This window comes from Physeter macrocephalus, chromosome 6 (assembly GCF_002837175.3).
Source record: "Physeter macrocephalus isolate SW-GA chromosome 6, ASM283717v5, whole genome shotgun sequence".
NCBI classification, from domain to species: Eukaryota; Metazoa; Chordata; class Mammalia; order Artiodactyla; family Physeteridae; genus Physeter; species Physeter macrocephalus.
The window spans coordinates 53,330,477-53,356,162 of record NC_041219.1 but is presented as its reverse complement, the minus strand read 5'-3'; the positions used below and the strand labels follow the sequence as shown (position 1 = coordinate 53,356,162).

The following is a 25,686-nucleotide window of genomic DNA, read 5'->3' as shown; positions in this document are numbered from 1 at the left end:
CAGAGAGACAGGGACTGAGAAAAAGGACTTCCTTTGACGGAGAAGAAAAAGAAGAGAGTAAGACCGGGGTCAAGAGCTCGGGGAAGGTATTAAAATAGAGTTTTACAGCCTGACGGTAAGAGCAGGGATGAAATATAGCAGCGAGCTGAGCTGGAGGGCGGGAAACGCTGGCCCGTGGTTCGCGGCACAGGCGGGGCTGAAGCAGCGCGGGGAGGGGCGCGGGGAGGGGCGCGGGGAGGGGCGCGGGGAGGGGCGCGGGGAGGGGCGCGGGGAGGGGCGCGGGGAGGGGCGCGGGAGGGGCGCGGGGAGGAGCGCGGGGAGGGACGCGGGAGGGGCGTGGGGAGGGGCGCGCACCTGAGACGCACGTCGGGGAGGGACGCACGTCGGGGAGGGACCCGCGGAAGGACTGTCCTGGCCCGAGCCCTCCCCCCTGCGCGGCCCGCCCGGGGCAGGGCTGGAAGCCGGAAGCGGCCGCGTGGGAGCTAACTCGGGACTCAGCCGAGGGGAAGCCAGGGGCGCGCCCTCGCCGCGCCCCCAGCCCGGGCGCGAGCCCTCCGCGAAGGCCGGGGCCATGGGAGCTCCGCGCCGCCGGCCGCGCGCGTCCCAGGGGTCCCCGCCGGTGCCGTCACCACTGCTTCTCCTCCTGCTCCTGTGCGCCCCGGGACTGGGTCGCGCCTCCCCGAGGCTGTTGGACCACCCGGCGCCCGTGTGCACCCAGCAGGTGAGACCCCGACGCGTCCCGGGGGACGGGGGCCGAAGGCCGGGGGCGCGGGGCTGCCGAGTGACAGGAGGTCCACGCAGGGTCTCGGGGGCTCCGAGGCTTGGGCACAGAGCGGGCCGCCGTGGGGAGGACTCCCGGAGCGGCGGGAGTTGCCATGCGGACCCGGGAAGACACGGAATTTGCTGGGAAAGATCGCGCAGCGCCGGTTGCACAACCTGGGCCGGCGTCCCAGCGGGAGGGGTGGCGCCTCCGCGGGGGGCCCACACTTGGGGAGGGCCTCGGAGGAGGCGCGGCCGGCCGGAGGCGGGGCGCGCTGGTTAGTAAAGGGTGGGGAGGGGCCTACGGAGGGCGAGGCGGGAGCGGACCCGGTTCCAGCCCGGCTCCTGCCTGGAGCCGTCCTCCGCCGGAGCCCGCGCCTCGGGGACCCCGCGGCCGCAGCGCCTGGCGCACGGGCCCCGGGGCTGCGGGGGCAGCTTCCGGGGAGCGTTGTGAGGGCAGAGCGGTGACCCCTCCGGCGCGAGCCCTGGGGACCGCGCGGACCCTCAGGACGCCGCCCCTGCGGCCGCCACCGCCCGGGTCTGGAGTCCCGCTGGTCTGTATCCGCCGGGCAGCTGCGCCGCTGTGCCCACAGGAAGCGACACACCCACCGCCGGGTAGTGGCCTTGGGGTGGAGGCCCGGCCTCAGGGAAAAGAGACACTGTTGCCGAGAGAGACACGCACACGCGCGCGCGCGCGCGCGCTCCGTCCTCTCCCCTCCGCTCCTCGTCTTCCTCGGCCCACTCCCCTCCACCACCGGCGCTAAGAAATAACCCTCAGTATCTGAGTCAGAGGACGTGAAACAACCGAAGCGGTATTTCTCCTGACCTAATTTTGTCGAGGATTCACCACAAGACGGTGGAGGAGGGTCAGCGACTGTTTAGCAGAAACTTTTCTTTTAACGTGAATGATTTGGGGACCGTCCTTGTGACTCCCACTCCCGGGCAAAGCGTGGGACCCGCTCAGCAGGTCCTTCCCTTGGACTCGGTTCATTTCTCAATGGCCGCTTGCCAGGCGCCTGCAACATACAAGGGCCTGAAACGACAGAGCCACACTCCCCGATGACGGAGCGGTGGTGAATCACCCGGGAGCCCGGAGCGAGTGCCCTCTGTACAGCGAGTGTGCAGAATTCCGGGGAAAAGAGAAACTCCTGCCGCCGACGGTGTTCCTTGCGGCAGAGAAGACACTTGGGCGGCCCTCCAAGACAGAGGTCTGGAGCGTTCCAGGAGGTGGAAAGCGCAGAGCCAAGGCCCAGGGGTGGGCAGGATGAGGACTGGGGGGCCTGAGTGGCAGGAAAGTGAGAAGCATCGGGAAATGAGCGAGGGGCTCCCCTGAGCTGCGCTGAAAGGGCTTGACCTCAGTTGCTCAGCAGGAGCAGGGGCTCGGCCTGATGGGGGTGTGGGGTTAGCAGAGAGGGATCCCCTGGCAGATTCGTCTGCAGCCCCCGGGCCCTGCCTGCCCCCCCGCCCCCCCGCCGTACACCTGGCCACAGACCGCGGCTGCCCTGACAAGAGAGGAGCAACGCCCTCCAGATCTCTCTCCCTCCGCTGGCGCTTCAGTGGATAGAGCACCACGTAGTGTCAGGGGAAGGCCGCACTTGACCCCGGAGGACCTGGGTTTGCATCCTGACTTCACCACCTACAGCCCAGTGCTGCAAGCGCGGGACATGGGGGCTGACAGATGGTTGTGGACCGAAAGGACGAAGGGGAGGGTGAGCAGATGAATGAGGAAGCTAGCTCTGCCTACGAAGCACTGACAGGCAGAGACCTGGAACCAACCAAGCAAGGTTGGTTCTGATTGCTTGGATTTAGCGCCTCAAAACCCAGGGGACTCTGAGTCCCGCCCCCATCCGACCCTTACTGGAGAAACTGTGTTTCCCTGGGGGACCCTTCCCACCTGGGCCTCCCAGCTTCCCATGACCATGACCGCCGGCCCAGAAGAAAGCCCACAGCTTGGAGCTGGTCGGCGGGAGTGTTAACGCAGAAGTTTCTAGAAAGGATGTGTGTTCCTTACAAATTCTTCTTTTCCCCAAGCACTTGCAGCTCTGACCGGGGGTGGAACGGCCGTGGGTTTAACCCCATCTTCTGGTCGCCAGAGCTTTCGACCGTGCCCCTCCCCGAGCGTCAAGTTGTGTTGTGTGGGCACCGGGCAGTCAGGGCCGCGGTCGGTGCCGGCAGCGTCACCGCAGAGTTCACGGGCTCCTCCGCGGGCTGCCAGCCTCTGTCTGAGAGGTGACAGATCGCACGTAGCATCAGCAGCTGGAGGGGACGCGGCTGAGTCAGGCCCGGGCCTTGGGTGGAGCTTCTCCCTCAGCCGCCCTGCAGCCCCGGCCAGTCCCTCCACCGCTGTGACCCAGTGTTCCCGGCCATTCAGGGATGACTCGCCTCGCGGGGTTGTGGGGAGAGCACGTAACACGCTGGGCGGACCAGGGGCTCGTGCGCTGAGTGCGCTGGGGCACGAGCAGTGACCTGCAGCTTCGTGCAGCCTCTGTGCCGCGGGTGACAGGCATGCCTTCATTCAGAGCTCTCAGCGGGCTGCCGGGCCGGCACCATTCACCTGTCCCGGAGACGTTGGGCAGCCGGCCAAGGTGGCCCAAAGCAGAGCTGCGTGTGACCGCCCAGCCCGCTGCTTTCTACCGGGCTCTTGCTGATGTCCGTGGAGCTGTCTGAGTCCTTCCTTGTAATCTTCACCACCGCGGATGGAGAGGCTGGGCCCACCTGTTGTGAGCGCCCCTTCTTATGTAGAGGCCGCGTGGCCGTGATTAAGAGCGGGGTTCTGGAGCAAAACTGCACAGGTTTGAGTGTCAGCTCTGTGGCGCCTTGGGCCACTTAGCTGACCTCCCTGTGCCTCAGATTTTTCATGAATAAAAAGGGGATGATGGTACTGACCTCACAGGACTGTTGTTAAGATTAAATGAGACATGCGTACAAAGCGTTAGCGTGATGCCTGGCACGGAAGGAGAGCTCGGTGAACGCTGCCATCATCTTCATCATCGTGGGCATCCATCCCCTCTTGGGTTTCTGCAGGAGGCCCTGACATAGTGCCGTTCACAAGCTCATAAATAATGTTCTGATCCTACTGCTTTTTTAAATGGGCATTTGAAACAAAGAAATGAGGGGTGATTTGTTGGAGGGGAATAAAGCAGGATCTGTCCTGGTGGTACCCAGAGAAGATCCTGAATGCATTTTTTTACATGATTGAAAACATTACATTAATGTAAATTCCTTATAGAAATTAAATTATACGAAGAACAAGTCTGCTATGCCTTCCCCTAAACAAATTCATGTTTTCATTTGTCTGTCTCACATTTTAATCCTTTCCTTTGTTTGGAGTAATGTCATAGATGAAATTCTACCTTTTAATTAACTCTTATCAAGGTGATATATGGTGATCCTTTTAAAATGGTACAAAGATGTTTAAAACAAAACCCAGCAGGTCCCTGCCCCCCCCCATAACCCCTAAAACAGTTCCCCAAAGAGGATTACTTATACTACTTCTAGTTATTTCTTCTGGCATTTGCCTCCGTCCTTCTAAATGTACTTATATTGTTATTCTTCATTTGTCAATTTTAGATATTACCTACTGACTTATAATAGATGAAAATTTAAATTTCTTACATTACCTCGTCCCACTGCTTCCCCTCCCAGTCTTCCCATTGTGGTCCTATCAGTGGTCAGTGTTCGTTTGTTTGTTTGTTTGTTTTATTTGGTTGCACTGGGTCTTACGGGTCTTAGTTTCGGCAGGAAGTCTCTTTAGTTGCGACTCACCAGCTCCTTAGTTGTGGCACACAGGCTCCTTAGTTGTGGCATGCAAACTTTTAGTTGCGGCATGCATGTGGGATCTAGTTCCCTGACCAGGGATCGAACCTGGGCCCCCTGCATTGGGAGCGTGGAGTCTTAGCCACTGTGCCACCAGGGAAGTCCCAATGGTCAGTGTTTATTATACTATAACATGCTAATCTTCGCTGCTGAGGCAAGTATGTGTGCTTTGGTTGTATTTCTTTTCTGGTATAATTTCTCTTTCCTCCTGGAGAGGATAATTCCTTTCATTCTTCACTTCCATAATTTTCCATGTAACTAATGTTGGTTTTTTTTCTATGAGATTTTGTCATATGTGTTTGTCATATATCAGATATTCGTCATATGTCAGATATTCCATCAGTTTCATTCTGTATTCTCCAACCCCAGCCTGGACCGATTACTCCCCAGGCCTGCGGCAGTGGGTCAGTCTTCCTTCTCAGAGGTTAACTCCCTCATTTTGCTGGAGCATATCCCGCAGTTTCCTAAGAAAAAGTATGAGGGTGTGAGAGGTATAGATAGATGAATCGGTTTTTTTTTTAAGTCTTTATGTGTCTGAAAATGTCTTTATTCTCCCCTCACACTTTTTTGATAGTTTGGCTGGGTATAAAAATTGCAGGTTAAAGATACTTTTCCCTCAGGAATTTTAAGGCACTGCTTTTCTGCCTTCCAGCCCACAGCACAGATGCTAAGAAAGCCGATGCCACTCTGATTCCTCTCTGTGTGTTGCCTATTTTTTTTCTCTCTGTAAACATTATGATTTTCTTTTCACTCCTGGTATTCCGGAAGTCTCATGATGGGCCTCGGTCTAGGTCTTTTTTTCATTTGCTGTGAAGGCCATTCAGTGGACCTTTTTAATTTGGAAATAATCAGTTCTGGAATTTCTTTTTCTTTTCTTTTTAATTTCTTCCCTCTGTTTTCTGTGTAGTCTTCTTCTGGAAATCTGATCATGTCTTATCATTCCTGAATTGATTCTCTAAATATTCATATATTGTTTCTCCTGTTTCTGTTTGTATTTGTTCTACTTTTGGAGAAATTTCCAGAATTTTATAGCCCAGTCCTTCTGTGGAATTTTTTATTTTCAAGATTCGTTTTTATTCTCTGCTTGCTCATTTTTCCACAGTACCCTGTCCTTCTCATGTGGATGAAGTGTCCTCTCTTATTTCTCTGAAACTGTTACATTTTGTTTGTTTTAATTTTATCCTGTCCCAGCATTGTCTTATTTCCTCCACGAGCTTTTTTTTTTTTTTTTAATTTGGGGGGTTTTGACCTATTTTTCATACAGGAAATCCTTCTCAAATATCTGGTACCCTTTGTCTGTCCGAGAATATTTCAAGACTGAGGTCCTAAAAGCTGACTGGATGCCCTGTGTAGATGGGCGTTTTGATCGCTGAACTTACTGTGAGGGTCAGGCTGGTGGTGAACATGGCCTGTCTGTTGGGCGACTCTCAGATGTCGAAATCCAGAGGTCTTTTCTCTGGGCTTGGCTGCCAGCATTTTTTTTTTTTTTTTTTTTTTTTTGGCTGCGCTGGGTCTTCGTTGTGGCACCTCTAGTTGCGGTGCACGGGGTTCTCTAGTTGCGGCACTCGGGCTCAGTAGCAGCATGCGGGCTGAGTTGCGGTATGTGGGATCTTAGTTCCCCGAGCAGGGATCGAACCCAGGCCCCCATGCATTGGGAGTGTGGAGTCTTAACCCCTGGACCGCCAGGGAAGTCCCCATGCCAGCATTCTGAGATCAGGGCAGGGAAAGAGGCTAAGGTGCCTCCCAGCTCCTAAAGGCACTCAGAAAATGCCAGTTCCATTTGCCATGTGCTATGCCCACTTCTCACCCTGTGTCCCCTCAGTTGACAGGAGAGAAGTGCGGTCCCCCCGCCGAGAGTGTCCCTCAAAGAGAGAGGGAGGGTGCCTGCGTTTCATTCTTGAGAGTGAGCCCGGGGACGCCAGAGCCCGGCTTGTGGATTCAAGTTCTTTCTTGTCTGTGATTACCTGCTTCTCTTTTCCGCAGGGGCTGAACTGCACAGTCAAGAACAGTAAGTCACCACGATGAAGCGCTGACCCCGCGCTGAGCTGGCGAGGGTCCCCGCCCCCAGCAGGAGGACCCCTGAGATTTGGGGCCGCGCCTGCACCTCCGTCACGGACGTTCATCGCGCAGCAGTCAGCATGGGAGGCGCAGGCCTGTCATTAGGATCTTCTCTGGGGTGCTGCCCTGGTGAATCTGTAATATGACTCTTTCGCCAGAGCTGCCTCCCTGAAGTGGGCGACATCTGGGGTGGGACCTTGTTTTGTGTTTTAATTCAAGGAGGAGGCGCACAGTTCAGGTGTCTGTGCTCATCAGGGACCCCGCACATAACAACAGAGCAGCTCTTACGGCTGCCCCGCTCTCCTGCCCCACTCCCTGCCACTGCTCCCTCTCAAAGCCAAGGGCACGCTTTGTCGTCTCTCCTAAGGTGCCCTTTAGACATCAGAGCTTTGCCGTGACCCCAGACAGGCATCAGGAAGGCGAGCAGGGCTGGGCAGCTGAGAGCACAGCCGCGGTCTCAGGGTCACAGCCTGACCGTGAAGGCCTGGCTCCCTGGACCCCCGCGAGGTGTCTTCTTTGGTCTGCATCTTTGGTTTCTTGCAGAGCCTGCAAGCCTCTGATTTCTGCCTTTCCTGGCCCGCAGGTACCTGCCTGGACGACACCTGGATCCACCCTCGAAACCTGACCCCCTCGTCCCCCAAAGACGTGCAGACCCAGCTGAGCTTTGCCCGCACGCAGCAAGGACACCTGCTCCCCGTGGTTCACATCGAGTGGACGCTTCAGACAGATGGTGAGTGGGCGTCTGGAAGTGCTGCCCACCTCCGGGTGAACCCACAGATTGGACCACCCGGCCCTCCTCCCAGACTCAGAACTGGGCTCCCAGCCCTGTGCTCAGACACGAGGGGCCGGTTTAGTGAGAGGACCCATCGTTTCAGGCAGTGAGTCCTTTTTCAGTGTTTTGATGTTAACCCACGATCCTTCAAGGAAGGCCTTTCTCCAGCCGAAAATCTTCATCACCCTGGAAAAGGCGTCAGGTCGTGAATTGTCTGACTGCGGGGCTGGCCCTCCCGACAGCAGTGCCCCAACCTCTCAGGGGCAGAGCTGCGCACAGAACTGGGAAGACGGGGTGACCGGGGCGCCCAGACCTGTGGACGGCCTGGGGGAGTCCTCCTCCTGAGGCTCCAGCCCCGCTGGCTGCCGCGTCCTCTTCAAGTTCGGGGACGCCCCTTTGACACCCGCACCTTGTCGCCAATGCCCTAGCCACGAATTTGCAAAGCTTTCGCTTCTAGCCCTGGGTAAAGTGTCGCTGTCCGTGTCCAGCAGGGGTAGCTGTCCACGAGGCAGTGGCTAATCCAGCCCAAAGGGAGCTGGAAGGAGCAGGAAGCGGAGGGTGGGTAAGACGGGCAAGCGTCCCTGGCGGGACGTGACCCCCCACCCCGGCGGTCAGTCATCCTTGATCTGCAGCTGCGGCCCCTCTCCTCCCTGTGCCCTCCAGCCAGCATCCTCTACCTGGAGGGAGCGGAGCTGTCCGTCTTGCAGCTGAACACCAACGAACGTCTGTGTGTCAAGTTCGAGTTTCTGTCCACACTGAAGCATCATCACAAGCGGGTAAGAGTCCAGCCGGGGCGGGGGGAAGGGCGGGGGGGGTGACACGGGGAGCAGCACGCGCGCGTGCGCACGCACACACGCACACGTGCAGGCACGCGCGCACGCGCCGCTCCCCCTCCGACCTTGCGCCGCTGCTCGCCGCTGCGGCTCCGCGACCCGTGCCCGCCGCCCTGCCCTGTACCTGGGTCAGCCCGGGGCCTGCAGGAGGAGAGGCTCTGCCCAGACCAGAGCTGCCCAGGTTTCTGCTGCAGTAGCTGCACCTTCTGCTGCTCAGAGCCGGAAGTGGGTTCTCCTTGAGTTTGGTTAAAGCGCTGAGGCTCAGTGCGACTAGAGAAAGCCCGTGCACAGCAACAAAGACTCAACGCAGCCAAAAATAAAAGTAATTAATTAATTTTTAAAAAATAATAAGAAAGACCAGAAGAAACGAAGAACGGAGAAACAGATGCCTCCGACCTGGGAGCTTGCTGTAGTGGTTGTTTTCTCCCTCTTTTGACTGATCCTTTGGGGGTGGATGGGGTGCAGCTCTGGGCCCAGGTGGGCGAGAGCCGTGACCTGGTTGCCCTCCCCTTCTCCCATCTCCTAGTGGCGATTTGCCTTCAGCCACTTCGTGGTGGAACCCGGCCAGGAGTACGAGGTGACCGTCCACCACCTGCCTAAGCCCATCCCTGGCGGGGACCCAAACCACCAGTCCAGAAACTTCCTGGCACCCGGTAAGAGCGCCCCCCCCAGGCCTTGCCTTCTCCCCTCGCTCCGCGGTCAGCCTGTGGGACCCACGGGACAGGCAGGTGCAGGGCCGGGTTCTCCGCTGAGTGGCCGCAGCCTCCACTCCCTGAAGGCGGAGCCCGTTTTTGCGACACAGTGGGTGTTGGCCCGCGACCCCAGGAGCTTCACGGGACCCGGAGTCCCTGCGCGTGGCTGAAGGTGCACATTTCCTGCCCAGAACGTGTCAGGAACACACGCCAGTCCCAGGAGAGCCGTGGCCCTGCCCCCAGCCCTGTCCCAGCTCTCAGTTCCTCATTCCAGCCCCGCGTCCCACGTGCATTTGCCCCACGCCTTCCCCTCTTGCCACTGCTCCCCCCTCCTGGGAGGCCTGGCGGGCTCATCTTCCAAAGCACCGTTTGATGTGTGTGCACCCCTGGGGTGCATCTCTGTCCTCCCCAGCATCTCTGCCACTGCCTGCTTTTCTCATTGTTAAGAGCCAAGCACACCTAGACGCCCAGCCCCGGACCCCGCACCCGCCTGTGCAGCCTCCAGACCCTCACAAAGGGCCCTGCGTGTGGGAGGTGATCGGGAAATGCTTGTTGACGCCTTCTTCATCTCCAGAGCACCCCCTGCTCACACACGTGCACACGAGCATACTCACAGGCGTGCACATGCACACGAATGCACACACACATGCACACACGCGCACGTGCGCACACGATCTGTTCACCCGGCTTTCGTGCCCCTCGTGTCACTCCCTGCTCCCTGACATTCCATCATCTCGACATATTCGTGACGTGATATTACGCTGTTTGCTTTTACGGTCTCTCCTGCTGGAATGTCATCCTCGGAGGGCGGGGACTTTGTCTCACTCACCGCTGTATCTCCAGGGCCTAACACATTGGCACCTATTGGGGGTTCAGCCAGTATCTGTCAAATGAGTGACCCCCCCCGCCCCCTCCCCTGTCCCTAAAGCGGACTGGCTCAGCCCCTGTCACTCGCAGTGATTCACGTCTCTCACGTGCCTTCTGAAACCAAAGTAAAAACGTTGCAGTCAAGGAAATGGAGGGATCTGGAAGACATCTCCAGAGGAGTGGTCCTCACGGGGTCCCTGGGTCCGCAGCACCATGGAATCACCTGGGAACTTGTCAGAAATGCAGCTTCCCAGGCCCACCCCCGAGGGGCTGAACCCAAGACTACTGTGAGGGCATGGGAAAGGTGGGGAAATGCTGCCGTTTGCTGAGGGGGACACAGTCCATCTCTCCTCAAGGGCAGAGGTGGCTCTGCAGAGGACGCCCTGGGGGAAAGGGAGCCCCAGAGCAAGTCCAGGGAGCCTACACCTGGACCTAGAAGGTTCCTGGAGGGAGGAGGGCTGAGGCGGCCAGGGCAGTCCCAGGCCTGTGAGGCCTCTGGCCTGTGGCGGTGTCTGTCCTGGGGCTTCTCTGAAAGGCCAGCCTTGAACAGGCTCCCCAGAGGCTGTTACCTCTGGTGTCAGAGGCTCTGTCGGAGCCAACTTTCCCAGGGAGGCGCGTAATGGCTGCACTTTTTTCCGGTCCACAGACTGCGAGGACCCCAGGATGGAGACCACCATGCCCTGCGTGAGCTCAGGTAACTGTGGCGGGCAGCCCCGCGGGGGGCTTTACTTGGGTGCACACGTACCTGCACGCCTGCACGCATGCTCGCCGCTGAGTCCTGGCCGCGTCTGTGCCCCTGTGGGACAGGCAGCCTGTGGGACCCCAGCATCACTGTGGAGACGCTCGAGGCCCACCAGCTGCGGCTGAGCTTCACCCCGTGGAACGAGTCCACCAAATACCAGATCCTGCTGAACAGCTTTCTGCCCGCGGAGAACCGGAGCTGCTTCCAGCGCGTCGTGGATGTGGCCGTGGTACCCGCCCTCTCTGCTGCTCTCCTAACCCTGCAGCTCGGCTCAGAGCCACCTCTGCGGGCCTCGGGGCCCGGGCGCTCAGGCTGTGCTGGGGGGCGTGACCTGGGCTGCCCTTCTCCCTTCCCGCGTGTGACTGAGTGTGTCTGAGTGTGGCTGGTGTGTAGTTGCTCCGACAGCTGACGGGACACGGCTATCTCTGCCCTGCACACCCGGCCCTCTGTCCTCCCCTCCCCCACGTTCTCCTGGTCCTCTTTTTGTTTCGCTTCGTTGATTCATTACTGCAAAAAGGATTTGAAGACTTTAAAATGTGGAAATGAAGACACAGGGAAGTAAAAGTGAGGAAATAAGATGAAGCCAGGGTAGGGCCAGTGCAGGACACGCGTGTCTGTCCCCAGGATCCCCAGCGGCCAAAGCCAAGAGGGGCAGCTGGGTGCTGGATACAGCCCTGAGTCAGCACACCCACGGCGCTGGGGAGGGGGCGCTCCTCCCGGAGCGGGACCTGCCAGCCTTTCTCCCCGGGGCCTCCTGGGGGTGCGTCCCAGCAGGGGCCAGGGCCTCACTGCCCCTCTGCCTTGCAGCCTGCACAGGAGGCCACCCAGCAGTGCTGCAACGTCACGCTCACCCTGCCAGACTTCAGCTGGTGCTGCCGTCACCACGTGCAGGTGGGGAGTGGGCTGGAGGCGGGGTGGGCACGGGAGCAGGTGGGCGGCCGGGGGGCCACGCTCCCCAGGGGCCCAGCCCTGCCGCCTCCTGGGATCTCCTGCCCGGCACCCGGCCTTGCCCAGGCAGGGGGGCCCTTTGCCCCCTCCTGCCCAGCAGCCGCGGGGACGTCCCGGAGGGGCCGGCGGGGTCCGAGGTGGGCCCACGTCCCCCCTCCTCTCCCCCCCGCGCTCTGTCCTCGCAGATCCAGCCCTTCCTCAGCAGCTGCCTCAACGACTGCCTGCGACACTCGGTGGCCGTGCCCTGCCCAGAGGTCCCGCACACCCCAGGTGAGACGCGCGGCCGGGGGGGCGGGTGCAGGTCAGCGGCCCGGCCCGAACCCTGGCGCGGTCCTGGGGTTGCGGGGGGCGGGGGGGGTCGGTTGTCCCGGCCTGCGCTGTGGGGCCTTAGAGAGACTCCAGGTTGGACTCCCGACTGCCTTCCGTTAGCTGTGTGGCCTTGGGCAAAGCACTTAACCTTTCAAAACTTCCGTGACTTGAAAAATGGGGGTTCTTATTGTCATAGTTACAGTTAAGGACCATGTCGTGAACGGGGTGCTCTAACGTGTCCATTTCGAATTCTCACAAACTGTGAGTCATGGTACTACCTGCTGAGTACTGTATGCTAGGTACCATGCACTGTAGTGCTGTGTGCTACATACTGTGTACTAAGTGCTGGGTACTGTGCACCACAGTATAGGTACTGTGTACTATAGAACTAAGTATATTTTACTGAGTACTGTGTACTAAGTACTACGTACTGGGTTCTGGGTACTATATACTTTGTACTAAGTGTGTACTGTGTACCTTGTCCTCAGTGCTGTGTACTAAGTACTGTGCACTGGGTACTATGTAATATATACCATGAAGTGGAGACTCCCTGCCCCAGGTTCATAGGCGAGGAAACTGAGGCACAGAGATGTCGGGCACCTTGTCCAAGGTCACACACCGAGGAAGTGGCAGAGCCCCGGTTCTGACCTGAGCCCCCGGCACGCTGCCCACTTCCCGTTCAGGAGCCTCCTGCAGCCAGACGCCAGTCAAAAAGCAGCGGGCATTGCACTGGCCTGGACGGAACCCGGCCTCCCAGTGGAGGCGGGCGTCTCCCAGTAGGCCACCAGCTCAGGTGTCCCCTGTAGGTGGTGTCGCTAAGTTTAATAAGCTGTACAAAGGGCTGGGTGTCGGGCCAGGCCGTCAGCAGGCCCCGGCACGCGGGTGGTGGGTGTGGTGACTGCTGCTAGTGACTGAGAGTCTGTCCCCTGGTTCTTATTGCAAATGCCGTCGAAGGTAAGGCCGACTCCTCCCAGGCTCTGCCGCCTCAGGGGACACGGAGGTCCCTGCCGTCCTGGAGTGGAGCCAGGCAGAAAGGCTGCACCAGGAGGCGGCCCTGGGTGGCGGGACCATGGCCCGTCTTGGTGTCAGGGAGGACCCCCCCGGGGTGGGCGGTGGGTTGAGGACCCCGGGGCTGGCACAGCAGAGAGGGCAGCTCAGGGAGGGCAGCAGGCGGGCGGGCCCCCGGGGCTGGTGTCGCAGGCCTCCCTGCCACGCCATCACGCCGTTCTCCTGCCACAGACTACATGCCCCTGTGGGTGTCCAGGTGCATCCCCGGCCTCTCCATCCTGCTGGTGGGTTCCGTCATCGTGCTGATCGTCTACCTGGCCTGGAGACTACTGGGTAAGGGCGGGGGCCGTGGGCCCACCTGGGGCTTCCCCTCCGCCCCGCCCCTCTTCCCGTGCCCCTCCTCCCTGCACCAGCTGTGAGACTGTGCTCACGGCCCCACGCAGCCCCGCCCTTCGGCCTGTTAATAAGCATCGGTTCCCTCCGGCTGCGGCCCTGTCTGGCCACGTTCTAAGCAGGAGGGAACATGGGTCTTCGGGGTGGGGACTTGGCCTCTCCCTGCCCCTCCACGACCCCGATCTGGGAGGCCGTTTCCCCTGGGACCACGGCTCTTGCTGGGGAAGATCACCAGCCGGGCGCGAGACCTGTCGAGAGGGTCCTTCCGCAGAGGTTCCCTGGGAGGGTCCAGCGTCCAGGTCTCCGCAGGTGTCGGGAGGCCGTCTGCTTCTCGTGCTGCGCGTCTGACCTTTTCCCGAAGCGCCCGCTGCTCGGGGTGAGGGAGGACCTCAGAGCTCTAGGCAGAGGCCCAAAGGGTGGGGCTTGAAACCAAGGTTCCAAACGCCCTCCTTGGCCGCGTGGCTCTGGTGAGTCAGCCCTGCTCCACGGGGCCCTTCACTGCATCCAGGACGGAGTGGTCACTGAAGCACGCTGGTTTACCTCCTCACCCCAGAGTACCAGCAGGAGGGACTTCCCTGGCGGTTCAGTGGTTAGGCCTCTTCACTCTCATCGCCAAGGGCCTGGCTTCACTCTCTGGTTGGGGAACTAAGATCCCACAAGCCGCGCGGCACGGCCAAAAAACAGAAAAAATACCAGGAGGAAATCGTAAGGGGCCCAGTCGCACTACTTCTGGAGGCATCTCGGAAGACTTTTGCCCCCTGAAAGGACACGTCTGGGGAAGGGGCCTTTCCTGAGGGGAGCTCTGCTTGCGGATGGCCACTGTTGGCATGTAACCTCCCAGGCGCCATTCTGGGGGTCCCAGCCAGGTCAGGGCTGCAGAATACTTGTGACCCAGCTGATGGGGTGTGCCGGGCACTTCACACACAGACCCATTTCACAGAGGAAGAAACTGAGTCTCAGAGGCGTTGATACCTCCCTCGGGTCACACAGCGGTCATGGGAGGGACAGTCTCCCTGCAGAGGCCCAGAGTGTCTAAGAAGTGCTACCGGGGCTTCCCTGGTGGCGCAGTGGTTGAGAATCTGCCTGCCAATGCAGGGGACACGGGTTCGAGCCCTGGTCTGGGAAGATCCCACATGCCGCGGAGCAGCTGGGCCCGTGAGCCACAACTACTGAGCCTGCGCGTCTGGAGCCTGAGCTCCGCAACAAGAGAGGCCGCGACAGTGAGAGGCCCGCGCACCGCGATGAAGAGGGGCCCCCGCTTGCCACAACTAGAGAGAGCCCTCGCACAGAAACGAAGACCCAACACAGCCAAAAATAAATAAATAAATATTTTTAAGAAGTGCTACCTCGACCCCTCCCTTGGTCGGGAGTGGGGCAGAGCTCCCAGCAGGTGCCCCTGTGAGCTGGTCCCTGTTTCTCTTCCAAAAGAGCCGTTCTGAGCCATCTTGTAAGATTTGTGCTTCCTGCAAGGACACTTCTGGAGTATTACTTCTGGCATTTCTTTTCCTTTCAGGGTCCCGTCACAGAAAATATGAAAATGGCACCAAATGCACAGGTGGGCACCTCCCGGTTTGGGCGGCCTGGGTTTGGGGTGAGTCTGTTCCCAACGGCCTGGAGGAGCTACCCAGTCAGCTCCTGTCCCTCGGGAGATGGCACCTGCCGGGGACCCACCTCTAGCTCCGAACAGAGGGGACCTCAAACAGCGAGGCTGGGCTTACAGTTGCTCATCGCTGAACGAGGAGGGGAAGGTAAAGGCACCATATTTTGTGGAAAGAGGTCCTCCCGAAGGCAGCTATGCGTATTCCATAAACGGGCCTTTGTGTCTTGTAAGAAAAGAAGCGATTTTAATTAGCATGTAGGCTAAAGGCCAGATAAGAAAGCGAGAGACTCTTTTCCCCGAAGGCAGAGGCTGTTTTGCAGGCAGCCAGCACAGGCAAGGCAGCCGCCTTGGGCTTATTCTGAGGTCTCAGCTGCATTTCTGGGGCTCGGGAGTCTTCCGGCCAGCCGGGCGGGGCCGTCCCCGGCCTGTGGTGTGTGGTCAGCGCCCACATGCCTGAAGCCTCGGCCTGGCTTCCCTTGTTTCCCCCAGACGTCCTGCCCGCTGCCACCAGCCTGAGCCCCCCGGCCCTGAAGCCCAGGAAGGTCTGGATCGTTTACTCGGCCGATCACCCCCTCTACGTGGACGTGGTCCTAAAGTTCGCCCAGTTCCTGCTCACCGTGTGCGGCACCGAAGTGGCCCTCGACCTGCTGGAGGAACAGGCCATCTCGGAGGCGGGGGTCATGACCTGGGTGGGCCGCCGGAAGCAGGAGGTGGTGGAGAGCAACTCCAAAATCATCGTCCTGTGCTCCCGAGGCACCCGGGCCAAGTGGCAGGCCATCCTCGGCTGGGAGGACGCCGCCGTCCAGCTTCGCTGTGACCGTGGGAAGCCCGCGGGGGACCTGTTCACGGCGGCCATGAACATGATCCTGCCGGACTTCGAGCGGCCGGCCTGCTTCGGCGCCTACATCGTCTGCTACTTCAGCGACATCAGCTGCGAGGCCGACGTCCCCGAGCTCTTCAACATCACCTCCTGCTACGCGCTCATGGACAAGTTCGAGGAGGTCTACTTCCGCATCCAGGACCTGGAGATGTTCGGGCCGGGCCGCATGCACCGCGTCGGGGCGCTCACGGCCCAGAACTACCTGCAGAGCCCCGGCGGCCAGCAGCTCCGCGAGGCCGTGCAGCGCTTCCGCCGCTGGCAGGCCCGGCGCCCCGACTGGTTCAAGCTCGAGAACCTCTGCTCGGCAGACGACCAGGACCTCCCGTCCCTGGACGAGGAGGCCTTCGAGGAGCCGCCGCCGCCAGGAGGAGGGATCGTCCGGCAGGAGCCGCTGGTGCTGGAACCCGCCTCCCAGGGCAGCCTGCTGGTGGAGCTGCTTCTCGCGGGGGAGGGAGGGGGCCTGTCGCGGCTGGAGCCCCAGCCTCGGCCCCAGGAGCAGCCGGCGGCCCAGACGCTCCAGACCACGGTGGTCCCGGCGGACGGGGCCCCTCCGGCGCAGGCGGTGGAGCCCGTCCCTCAGGCCGTCAGGAGCGGTGCCGCCAGCCGGCTGGCCCTGGTTGGGGGAGACGAGGCCTGCCCGCTCCTGGGCGGCTGGGGCACCGGGCGGAACAGCATCCTCTTCCTCCCCATGCACCCCGAGGACCCGCCCGTCCGCAGCAGCCCCGTGGGGCGGCCGGACGGCCCCACGCCGCCGCCCCTGCAGCAGAGCCCGCGCTGCCGGGACGTGCGCACGCCGCCCGCGGGGGAGCGGCGGCGGTCGGTGCAGTCCGACCAGGGCTACATCTCCAGGAGCTCCCCGCAGCTCCCGGACGACGCCGACGGGGACCAGGGCGGGGGGCCGGGCGGGCAGCCGCTGTATCCCGAGGGCCTGGAGAGCCTGTGGGGCCTACAGCTGCTGCTCTTCCTCCAGGAGCTTCGCAAGAGCCCTGGCCTGGAGCCCAAGGGGCCGCCGCGTGGGGCCTCCCCTGCCCAGGGCGGTGAGCACGTGTGTCCGTAGGTGTGCACGTGCGGACGTGTGTATGCCCGTGTGTGAGACGTGTACCTGTAAAACGTAAACATCTTGACTCTGTCCCCTTAACCTTTCTTCCCGTGACCGTCCCCACGAGAACCCGCAGCCCGTGCCCAGGAGCTAATGGCAGTGTCCTTGGGTGTCTGCCATTCGTTCCTTCAGCCTTTATTTTGTGCCCCGCGTTGCCCTGACCATCAAGGAGCTGCCCGTCCAGTGAGAGGGACGGGGTAGCACATGGGGTGGGGCGCGAGATTCAGAGGCTGCCAGGAGCTCACCCGGGGCCGTGAAGTCCGCAGAAGGGGCGCCTGGCCCAGGGAGAAGCTTCTGGAGGAGGGCGTGTCTGAGCCGAAGGAGCAGCTCGTTTCTGGCCCGAGGGCTGCGGGCCAGCCTGCCGCGGAAGGCGAGGCAGTGGGCGCAGCCTGGGGAGGCCTCGGGGCCAGGCTGGGCGCGGCTGGGGCTCCTTCACCAGGATGGGCTGCTGCCGTCAGGAGGCTGAGGGCCTAACACACCCAGTCATTTTCGGAAAGAGACCAGATAGAAGTGAGGGTCGTGGCCCCTGACGGCATCAGCAGGGCCTGAGCCCACGCGTGGCCTCGGTCAGCGGGAGACCTACGGCCGAGGATTCTCGGGGCTGCGCGCTGGGCCCCTGGGCTGCAGCCCCCGAGCTCAGGAAGCACGGGGAGCCCCCAGCCCTGTGCCCGCTGGGGCCCCCCCCGCCGGGGTTGAGCGTTCTCTCTGCCTGTACCTGAGTCCTGAACTGGAGCTCCAGGCTCCTGCACGGAGGAGAGGATCCTGAGGTTCGGTGGGAAATCAGATACCAGGGTGTGCGCACGCACGTGTGTGAAAGAGCTTATCAGCGAAAGAATGAATAAATTCGTTAGCTCAGGTTAGACTTCCTGGCGGTCGCGTCACACGTTGCTATGGGTCAAGAAGTCCCTAGTGGCAGAGGCCTTTCTCGTGGTGAGATTGTGCCTGGTGGCAGCAGGCCTTCGAGGCCCAGGCCCCAGACGGTGCGTAGCTCACAGGCAGCCCGCTGGTAGCAAAGGACCAGGTGCGGGAGTGCTGTAGACACTGGCGTCCGTGTCGCCCCAGATCCTTAGGTCGACACCTAATCCCCGGTGTGATGGGGCTGGGGAGGAGCTCTGGGAGGAGGTGAGGGCGTGGGTGGGGCCTCACGGACGGGACGAGTGCCCTTACAGGAGACCCCACAGGGCCCCCTCGCCCTTCTGCCGTGCGAGGACGCAGCGAGGTGGCCGTCTGCGAAGCAGGAATCTGCCGGCACCCTGGCCTTGGCCTTGCAGTCTGCAGCGCCGTGAGGGGTGTTTCTGTCGTCGATAAGCTGGCCGGTCTGTGGTGTTCCGTTACAGCAGCCCGAGCCGCCTAAGACGGGGACGGAGGAGCCGAGCCTTCGCCTCCACCAGCCTCTGAGGCGCCATCCCTCTGATGATGCAGGTGGGTGTCGTTGGGTCCAGACCCCCACAGGCTTTCTGGGACATCCCCCCGGCCTCCAGTCAGCGCACGTCCAACGTGCAGAGTGTGGATTCCACAGCTGGAGCGGGGGCTCCGCCTCGTGGCAGGGTGGCCAGGCCGCGTGCTCCTCGTCCCGGGAGCACGCTCTCCGTGTGGCTCGCCCTCCCCGCGGACCTCAGGTTCTTGCTTTGCTGGCCTTTGAGGCCAGATGTCCCCAGTTGGCATTGTCCACTATGTTCCCTTTATCAGCACGGCTCCTGCCTTTTTTCCTAACAGCTTTACCGAGATAGGAGTCACAGCTCATACGGCTCACCGTGGACCCTGTACGGTTCAAGGCTTCAGGGGCTCAGAGTTCAGCAACCCTCAGCGTAATCAGTTTGGGAACATTTTTCTTACGCCCCCCACAAGAAACCCGGCCCCTAATCATCGCCCCAACCCCCAACCTGCCGTCACCAGGCAAGCGCTGACCCCCTTCCGTGGCGCGCCTGTGCGGACGTGGCGGGTGTAAACGGACTTGTGAAGTTCCCCCGTGCTCAGCCTTGTTCTGCGCACTCTCCCTCCCCCTCCCCCAGAGCCCCCAGTCTCTCACTGGTCTCAGCTGGCCGCAAGTGCTGGGGAGGCCGTCAGCCTGAACGTGGCGTCGGCCGTTTGCCAAACACCGAGAGGATCAAGTGTGAATAAGGCCAGGCCTCTCTTCTCGTGCTGTTCTGAACCTCGGCTAATAAGATCCTGCCTCACCCAGAGAGGTCCTCCAAGAGCCCATGTCCTGCGGTCTCTGACCGCCACCCCTGGACTCCCCTCCTGGACAGGGTGACAGAAGGGACGGGAGGACCCCCGGCCACGTGACCCTCGTGGATGGCCACGGCTTTTCCTGTAGGAAGACGAGGAATGATTACGTGGGGCTATGGACCTTGCCGGATTCGTGGGTTCTGAATCAGCTTCTCTCTTCTGCTCAGGAAGTTCCCCAGGTTTCGGAGGGGGTTTTGTTCATCACTTAAATATCCACTCAGCAAGTTGAGCTGGGCCTCTGAACGCGGGGTGTGATGGATTTTTACTGGTTTCCTGCTTTTACCTTTGAATCAGAAAGAAGGGAGAGTATGATGCTTACGGGGAGAGCGACGGCAGTTTCCATCCTACAGCCTTTGCACTCCGCGGGGGGCAGTCTCCCCTCCCAGGTAAACAGCCGAGGGGCCTTCCTGCGAAGACCTGCCCGGGGAGGGCCCAAGTGTACTGAGCAGCCTTGCCTGTCAGACGAACAGGGAAGGATGGGAGCAGTCTGGTCCAAAGCCCCCCATACCCAGGCACCCTTTCCTGGGGGGAGTCACCTTCAGTTGTTCACGCCTAAGTATGACTCAGTGTCCTGGCTCCTTCCCTTCCTGAGAAGAGAGTCCGCCTGCAGCCCGACAGGGGGCCTGCGGGACTCACAGGATGTGGAGCCAGCCCCTACTTTTTAGCCAGAGCCAGACAACGAAAGGGAGGCCACATCTGAAGGCTGCCCGCGGCCGACGGACGTGGTTCAGACCCGGATTCCCTTCCTGACCGCAGTGCAGCCTCCAGCAAGTGGCTCCATCCTTCTGGGCTCGGGGATGGAGGGGAAGCTCCCCGGAGGAGCTGCGAGGACCCGGAGGGGCCGGCCAGCGGAGCACAGGCCCCCGAGTCCCCCGACCCCAGGCCGGCTGCAGGGCCAGACTCACCCGACACGACCTCCCCTCTTGAGCAGGCGAGGGGCAGCTCAGCCAGGAGAAACGAAGTCCAGGGGGTCACCTTACCGTGCATCGCATTTAGGGAGACATGAAGGCACGGTCTTTGCTGTTCTGCAACTACTGTATGTGTAAGTTTTGTCCGCATTACGATGGTGAATGTCTTGACGGAAAGGACCGTTTTTGCACATATCGCCCCATTACCGCGGCCTCTGAGGGAGGGGACGTCGCTGCTGTCTTATAAGTGAGGGAAGGTCCTGGAGGCCACGTGGAGCCAGCGCCCAGCTTGGGGGGGCAGGCAGGGCAAGCGAGGCGGGCCCTTGGCCTCACCGTTTGAATAGCGCCTGAATAGCACCGGCTGTTTCTGTGCTAAAGAACAACGACCGTAGTCTTTTATTTTAATTTATTTTTGGCTGCGTTGGGTCTTCGTTGTTGCGGCGAGCGGGAGCTTCTCTTGTTGCGGAGCACGGGCTCTAGAGCACAGGCTCGGTAGTTGTGGCCCACAAGCTTAGTTGCCTCATGGCATGTGGGATCTTCCCGGACCAGGGCTCGAACCCACGTCCCGTGCATTGGCAGGCGGATTCTTAACCACCGCGCCACCAGGGAAGTCCGACCGTAGTCTTATTTTTGTGCAGACCCCGTGTCCTCTTAGACTCCCCAGACCCCGTGGCGTTGAAAACAAACAAGCGTGGCCTGTTCTCCGTGATAGGAATTCCTGCTCCTGGCGGGGGAGAGAAGGGCAGAGTATTTAAAAAGTCGTTTCTCAGCCCTTCCCCCTCTAACAAGTTATTCTCAGAAAGAAGGAGTGAGAGCCCAGGAGCTGGGGAATCACCCTCGGGCTGAGCGCCCAGGAGACTTGGCTCTGCTGAGGAAGCCTGGCTGGGCCACACCAGGCCGGCCGGGTCAAGGCCAGCGCTGCTTCCTCAAGAGCCCGCCAGCCGCCTGGAAGGAAACAGCCAAGGTGCACCCGTAATGTTAACACAGACCCGCAAAATGACGACAGATGTCACGGTGACATTTCAGAGTTTAGTAAGGAAACCAGGACAGGAAAGATCTTAAAACAAACTACACAGGAAGCTTGTCACAAGTCTCAAGTTTTTTATTTTCAGAACAGAAGCTGGTTTTATTTTTAAAAAGAGGAGAAAAGAACGTGATAAATGCCAGCGAGGTGCCACTTCCGTCCTCCAGGCTCTGACTGCCAGCTCACTGTCTCCCACAGAAACACTTGGACTCGGAACCGTCCTTAGAGAAGGTCTGGCCCAAGCCCTTTCCAAAAAGCTACGGAGTCCGAGGCTCAGGGGAGGACGGCCTGACCTGCGCAACGTTAGAGGCGGGCAGCCCGGGACCCGAGCCCAGCTTCTCCTCCGTGACCTGCACGGGGGCGCGGGCCCGGGGGCGGCGTGCCTCCCGCCTGCTAGACACACCACAGCATCTCTGCTTGGACCCTACACTACAGGTGTTCCTAGAAAAGAAGAAAAATGAAACTTTCGGGGCATTTCTTTTTGTGAATGGGGCAAGGGAAGTAAGTAAAAGGACGCAAGAAAAACACACCAGAAGGAAGGGGCTGACCCCCTGAGCATAAGTGCTGTGGCACCAGGTGTCAGGAAGAGGACATCTGTCCCGGGGTGAGTGGGGCCTGCGGCCGGGCCGCAGCAGGCCTGGCCTCTGCCAGACCAGCCGGGTGCCGGCAAGCGCAGCTCATCGGAACCCACCACAGCCTCCCACCAGAACACCCGACACCCTGGAGGTGCCGCAGCGGCGGTGGTCACTCAGCAGGGAGACGGCCATCCAAACGGGAGAAGGGGGTGGGGCGGGGGGCCGGCCTGGGGCCACGGCTCGGACACAGAGTCCTTCTCAGTCACTGAGATTAAATGTAGCAGAGAAACAGCAAAGCTGGAGAGAGGGTGTGGGAACAGAGAGAGCAGCTCCTGGGCCCCCCAGGGTCTGGGCCCCCAGAACTCCGACCACATGGAATTCAAAGGGCAAGAAGAGGGGTCCTGGGGAGGAGAGAAGGCAGGAAAAGAACAATTAGTTGCAAAATCCAACCAGCTGATCCTGGACCTGGCGGGCAAGGGGCTGGGAGCAGGGACCTTGAGTGCAAATATGTTCCTCCCTCCCCGCCCCCCGCCCCCGTGAGAGCAGGGAGGCTCAGGCCATCAGCCCCGTCTGTGTCTCTGTCTTCTGTCAACAAGCCCCCAAGAAATTGAGAGAGAAGAGCCCCAAGTGCAAAACGGAGGCCCAGAAAGCAAAAGTCCTGTGTCACGGAAGCCAGTGGGTGACGGAGTCAAAGCTACAACCCATGACTTCTGGCCCTCTGTCCAGAGTTTGTTACACCACAGGCACAAGGAGGGAGGGAAACAGATTCCTACAACCTCCCCCAACCCCATCCTCCCGCAGGGTGGAGGGGAGTAGGTTCCCCTGGCCTGGCTCTCAACTCTTCCTGCACTCTGACCTCCCCCCAGAATACTCATCCTGCCTCAAAGATGCCAAGAGAGGTCCTACATCAAGACCGTACCCGGGCAACCCCTGGATGTGACCTGTCACTAGGGAGGGGGGCTGCGCCGGGTGGGGCTTAGCCACCCTACTCCACGCAGCCTGCCTTTTCCCTAGAGACTCCCGTGACCAGAGCAGAGGACACAGGTCACCACCGCCCTTTCTGATGTACACCATGCTTCCTAAAGGAAGGACAGGTGGGGAGGTGGCTTTCCTACTCCTGTGGGCCCATGGGAGGCCCGGCTCACATGGTTTTCTGTCCAGAAACCCCACCAAAGCTGTTCTGAGCCAAGATCTGACCCAGCCAGCAACCAGCTGCAGGAAGGATAGGAGTTATGGGCACAGAGGGAGGAAGAGAGGGAGGGCAGCCAATGGCCGACCCTCCACAGACCCTGTAATAACACTGGCACCGAACCCCGGCTGGATCCAGTGGCCACGTTGAATGCAACATCTGAGTGTTTGTCCTTATTTTTTGCAAGCAGCATCAGTGTGTGATGCGACACAAGTGGAAAGCACGGAGGTAGAAACACCCAAGAAAGGGTGTAGTTTGGTCCTTAGAGTATGGACCCTCCCCTCCCCCCAGCTGCGAGGAAAGGAGTGGCATTGAGGAAGATCCTGGGTGAGCGTCTCCGGAGGAGGAGGGCCACCGGGCAGCCCCCAGGAGCCCAGCTCTGTCTGGGAATTCACGGCCACAGATTCAGGTAGGAGTGAGGAGTGTGTGGTGGGGAGGCCCGGGCCTCCCCAGACCTCCTGCCGATTGTGGGGGGGCATAGGTTGGACACAAGGAAACAACACACGCGTGCACGCGTGCGCGCGCACACACACACACACACACACACACACACACACACACTTTGCATCTACCATCTGGAAGAAATGCAATGGACACATCAGGGGGAGCACGGGATTCTGGGTCATTTCAAGGTGTGGGTCAAGGACCACAGCCTAAAAGAAGCTGGCACGTCCAAGCAAGGGGGGTGGCCGAAGGCCCTGGGCCCCGCTTTCCTCCGTTCTCCCCCGCGAGGGAGAGGGATTAGGGTGAGGTGGGAGAAGCAAGAAGCAGAGGTGCCCCGCCCCTGGAGGGAAGGATTGGGGAAGGGCGTGGAGAGGAGAAGAGAGCCGGCGACCCTCCTCCCTCTCTTTAGCGGCTGGCTCCCTCCAAGCAGTCTCGGCCCAGGGGGTTCAGAGGGGCGCGCTGGCTCTCAGCCCTGTTTACAGTTACCTCCCCCAAACAGAGGCTGATCCAGTCTGGGTGAGGGAAGGTCGCAGGACAGGGAGCGGGGTCTCCCAACTCCAGAGCAAGCCCCCAGACCCCTCAGTTTTGGCAAGCCACAGCCAGGGTGTTGACGTAGCCGTGGGCGCCCCCCTCGTCCTCCGAGACGCAGAGGCCCAGCTGGGGGGCTCCCGGCGCCGACGGGGCGGAGGGCGGAGCGCCGTAGCCCGCCCGGGCCCGACTCGGGGACGCCGGGGGCTCCCCGTCCCAGCAGCCCTCCAGGGCCTCCAGGCCGCGGCAGCCGAGGAAGAAGAGGTTCTTGAGCATGAAGACGGAGAGCGGCTGCTGGTAGCTCACGGCCAGCAGGCAGCGCAGCGCCAGCAAGGGTACGTCCACGAGGCAGCCGCCCAGCAGGCGCAGCAGGCGGCTGCAGCCTCCCGGCCGCGAGGCCCGGCCCCGGGGCGAGGCGGCAGCGGCGTGGAGCTCGTGGAGCCAGAGCACCGGCGAGGCGAGCGCGAGGAAGTAGGCGGCGAGGAGCAGGTAGCGCAGGTGCGCGGGCAGCGGCGCGCGGCCGTCCAGCATCAGCTCCACCAGGGCGGAGCTGTCCAGCAGGTCCAGGCACGTGCCCAGGAAGCAGCCGGCGGCGCGGTGCCGCTGGGGCTGCAGGAGCAGGGGGCCCGCGGAGCCGGGGGTGGCGCCCGCCTCGCCGATGGCCCGCACCAGGCAGTAGAGCAGCGGCGCCGACAGCGCCAGGGTGAGGCGGAAGCCCGTGGTGCCGAAGGGCGCGCGCAGCTCGATGAGGTCCAGGATGGACGTGCCCAGGATGAGCACCACCTTGGGCGTGAAGGCGATGGAGTAGATGAGCCAGGCCAGGTAGGCGAAGGCGAACTCGCCGGCCGCGCCGGCGGCCCCCGCCGGCCCCGGGCCGCCCGCGCCCCCGCGGCCGCCGCGCGCCTTGGCTCCCGCAGCCCCGGCGGCGGGGGCGGCGGGCAGGTGCAGGGGCGCGGCGTGCGGGTGGTGCGGGTGGTGGGTGTGCGCGGCGCCCCGACGGCCCCGGCTGTTCTTGGCGAAGAAGATGGCCCAGCCCGCCGCGACCACCAGGTCGGTGGCGACCCAGGAGCACCAGTACAGGTCGGTGACAGCGATGAGGTACACGTCCAGCAGGCCGCCCTGCGCCAGCAGCAGCGCCACGGACAGCGCCTGGTAGCCCCAGCGGCAGCCCGGGCCGGGGGCGCAGCCGCGGCGCCCACCCCCGCGGCCCGGCCGGGCCCGGCGACCGCAGCAGCAGCAGCGACCCGACCGGCAGGAGGGGCCGGGGCTGGCGCCGCCCGCGCCCCCGACGGCCCCGGCCGCGGCGCCCGCGCCCAGGTCGGCGGCGGTCATGCTACGCGGGGAGGCGGGCGTGGAGGCGCGGGAGGCGGCGGCGCTCCCCGCGGGCCCGGCGGGCACCAGCGGCCTGCTGATGCTGGCGCTCTCGTCGTCGTCCTCCCGCTCGGCGCCCGCGCTGCTGCCGCTGCCGGTGTCGCCGCCGCTGCCGCCGCCGCTGCTGCCCGAGCTGCTCCGGCCGCGCGGGAACCGGGGCTGCAGCCGGGCGGGGGGCGGGGCCGCGCGGGGGGCGCCGGGCGCGGGGCGCATTGTCCTCGGCTCCCTCCCGCCTACCCGGCCGGAGCCGCGCACCGGAGCCGAGCCCCGTGGCCGGGCGCGCGCGGGCTGCTGCCGCCGACGCGCGGTGACGGCGGCGGTGACGGCGCGCGGGGCGGCCCAGCCGGGAGCGGGGGGCGGGGCGGGGCAACCGGGATTGGATTCGGGGCCGGGAGGCGGGAAAGCGCGGCCGCCGTGTCGGCAGGAGGAAGGGGCGGGGTGCCGGGCCGCGGAGCTGGCGCGGGGAGGACGCAGCGTCGGAACCGGAGGGACGGGCTGGGATCCCGGCGGCGGGATGGGAGGTGGGCGGCGAGGTCCCACCGGCTGAACCCCCGGGGCGTTAGGGACCGGGTGGCCTTGGTCTCAGTGTAGACCATGCCTTTGAGCACCAGGCTGGGACGTCTGCAGGCACCAGGGCACTCT

General features: G+C 61.8%; 2 protein-coding genes across 4 annotated transcripts; one reads left to right on the top strand and one right to left on the bottom strand.

Moving 5' to 3' along the window:
* The first annotated feature begins 403 nt into the window (after positions 1 to 403).
* On the top strand, positions 404 to 21,875 carry IL17RA (interleukin 17 receptor A). Of its 3 annotated transcripts, none has more exons than XM_055085404.1 (14): positions 435 to 721; positions 6,559 to 6,583; positions 7,217 to 7,363; positions 8,069 to 8,181; positions 8,765 to 8,891; positions 10,444 to 10,491; positions 10,605 to 10,768; positions 11,347 to 11,430; positions 11,673 to 11,757; positions 13,036 to 13,137; positions 14,711 to 14,752; positions 15,287 to 18,198; positions 18,493 to 20,047; positions 21,136 to 21,875. In XM_055085404.1, the coding sequence occupies exons 1-12, from the start codon at positions 572 to 574 to the stop codon at positions 16,732 to 16,734; spliced, it is 2,535 nt and encodes an 844-aa protein (XP_054941379.1). In that variant the 5' UTR covers positions 435 to 571; the 3' UTR covers positions 16,735 to 18,198; positions 18,493 to 20,047; positions 21,136 to 21,875. The 3 variants fall into 3 exon arrangements, with proteins under 3 accessions (XP_028346597.1, XP_054941379.1, XP_054941378.1); XM_055085403.1 differs by lacking the exon at positions 21,136 to 21,875 and having other exon boundaries at positions 18,493 to 19,391; positions 19,937 to 20,009; XM_028490796.2 differs by lacking the exon at positions 21,136 to 21,875 and having other exon boundaries at positions 404 to 721; positions 18,493 to 20,029.
* A 47-nt stretch (positions 21,876 to 21,922) lies between these two features.
* TMEM121B (transmembrane protein 121B) lies at positions 21,923 to 25,257 on the bottom strand. The gene has a single exon (XM_024129283.2). The coding sequence runs from the start codon at positions 25,255 to 25,257 to the stop codon at positions 23,725 to 23,727; it is 1,533 nt and encodes a 510-aa protein (XP_023985051.1). The 3' UTR covers positions 21,923 to 23,724.
* Positions 25,258 to 25,686: the final 429 nt, after the last annotated feature.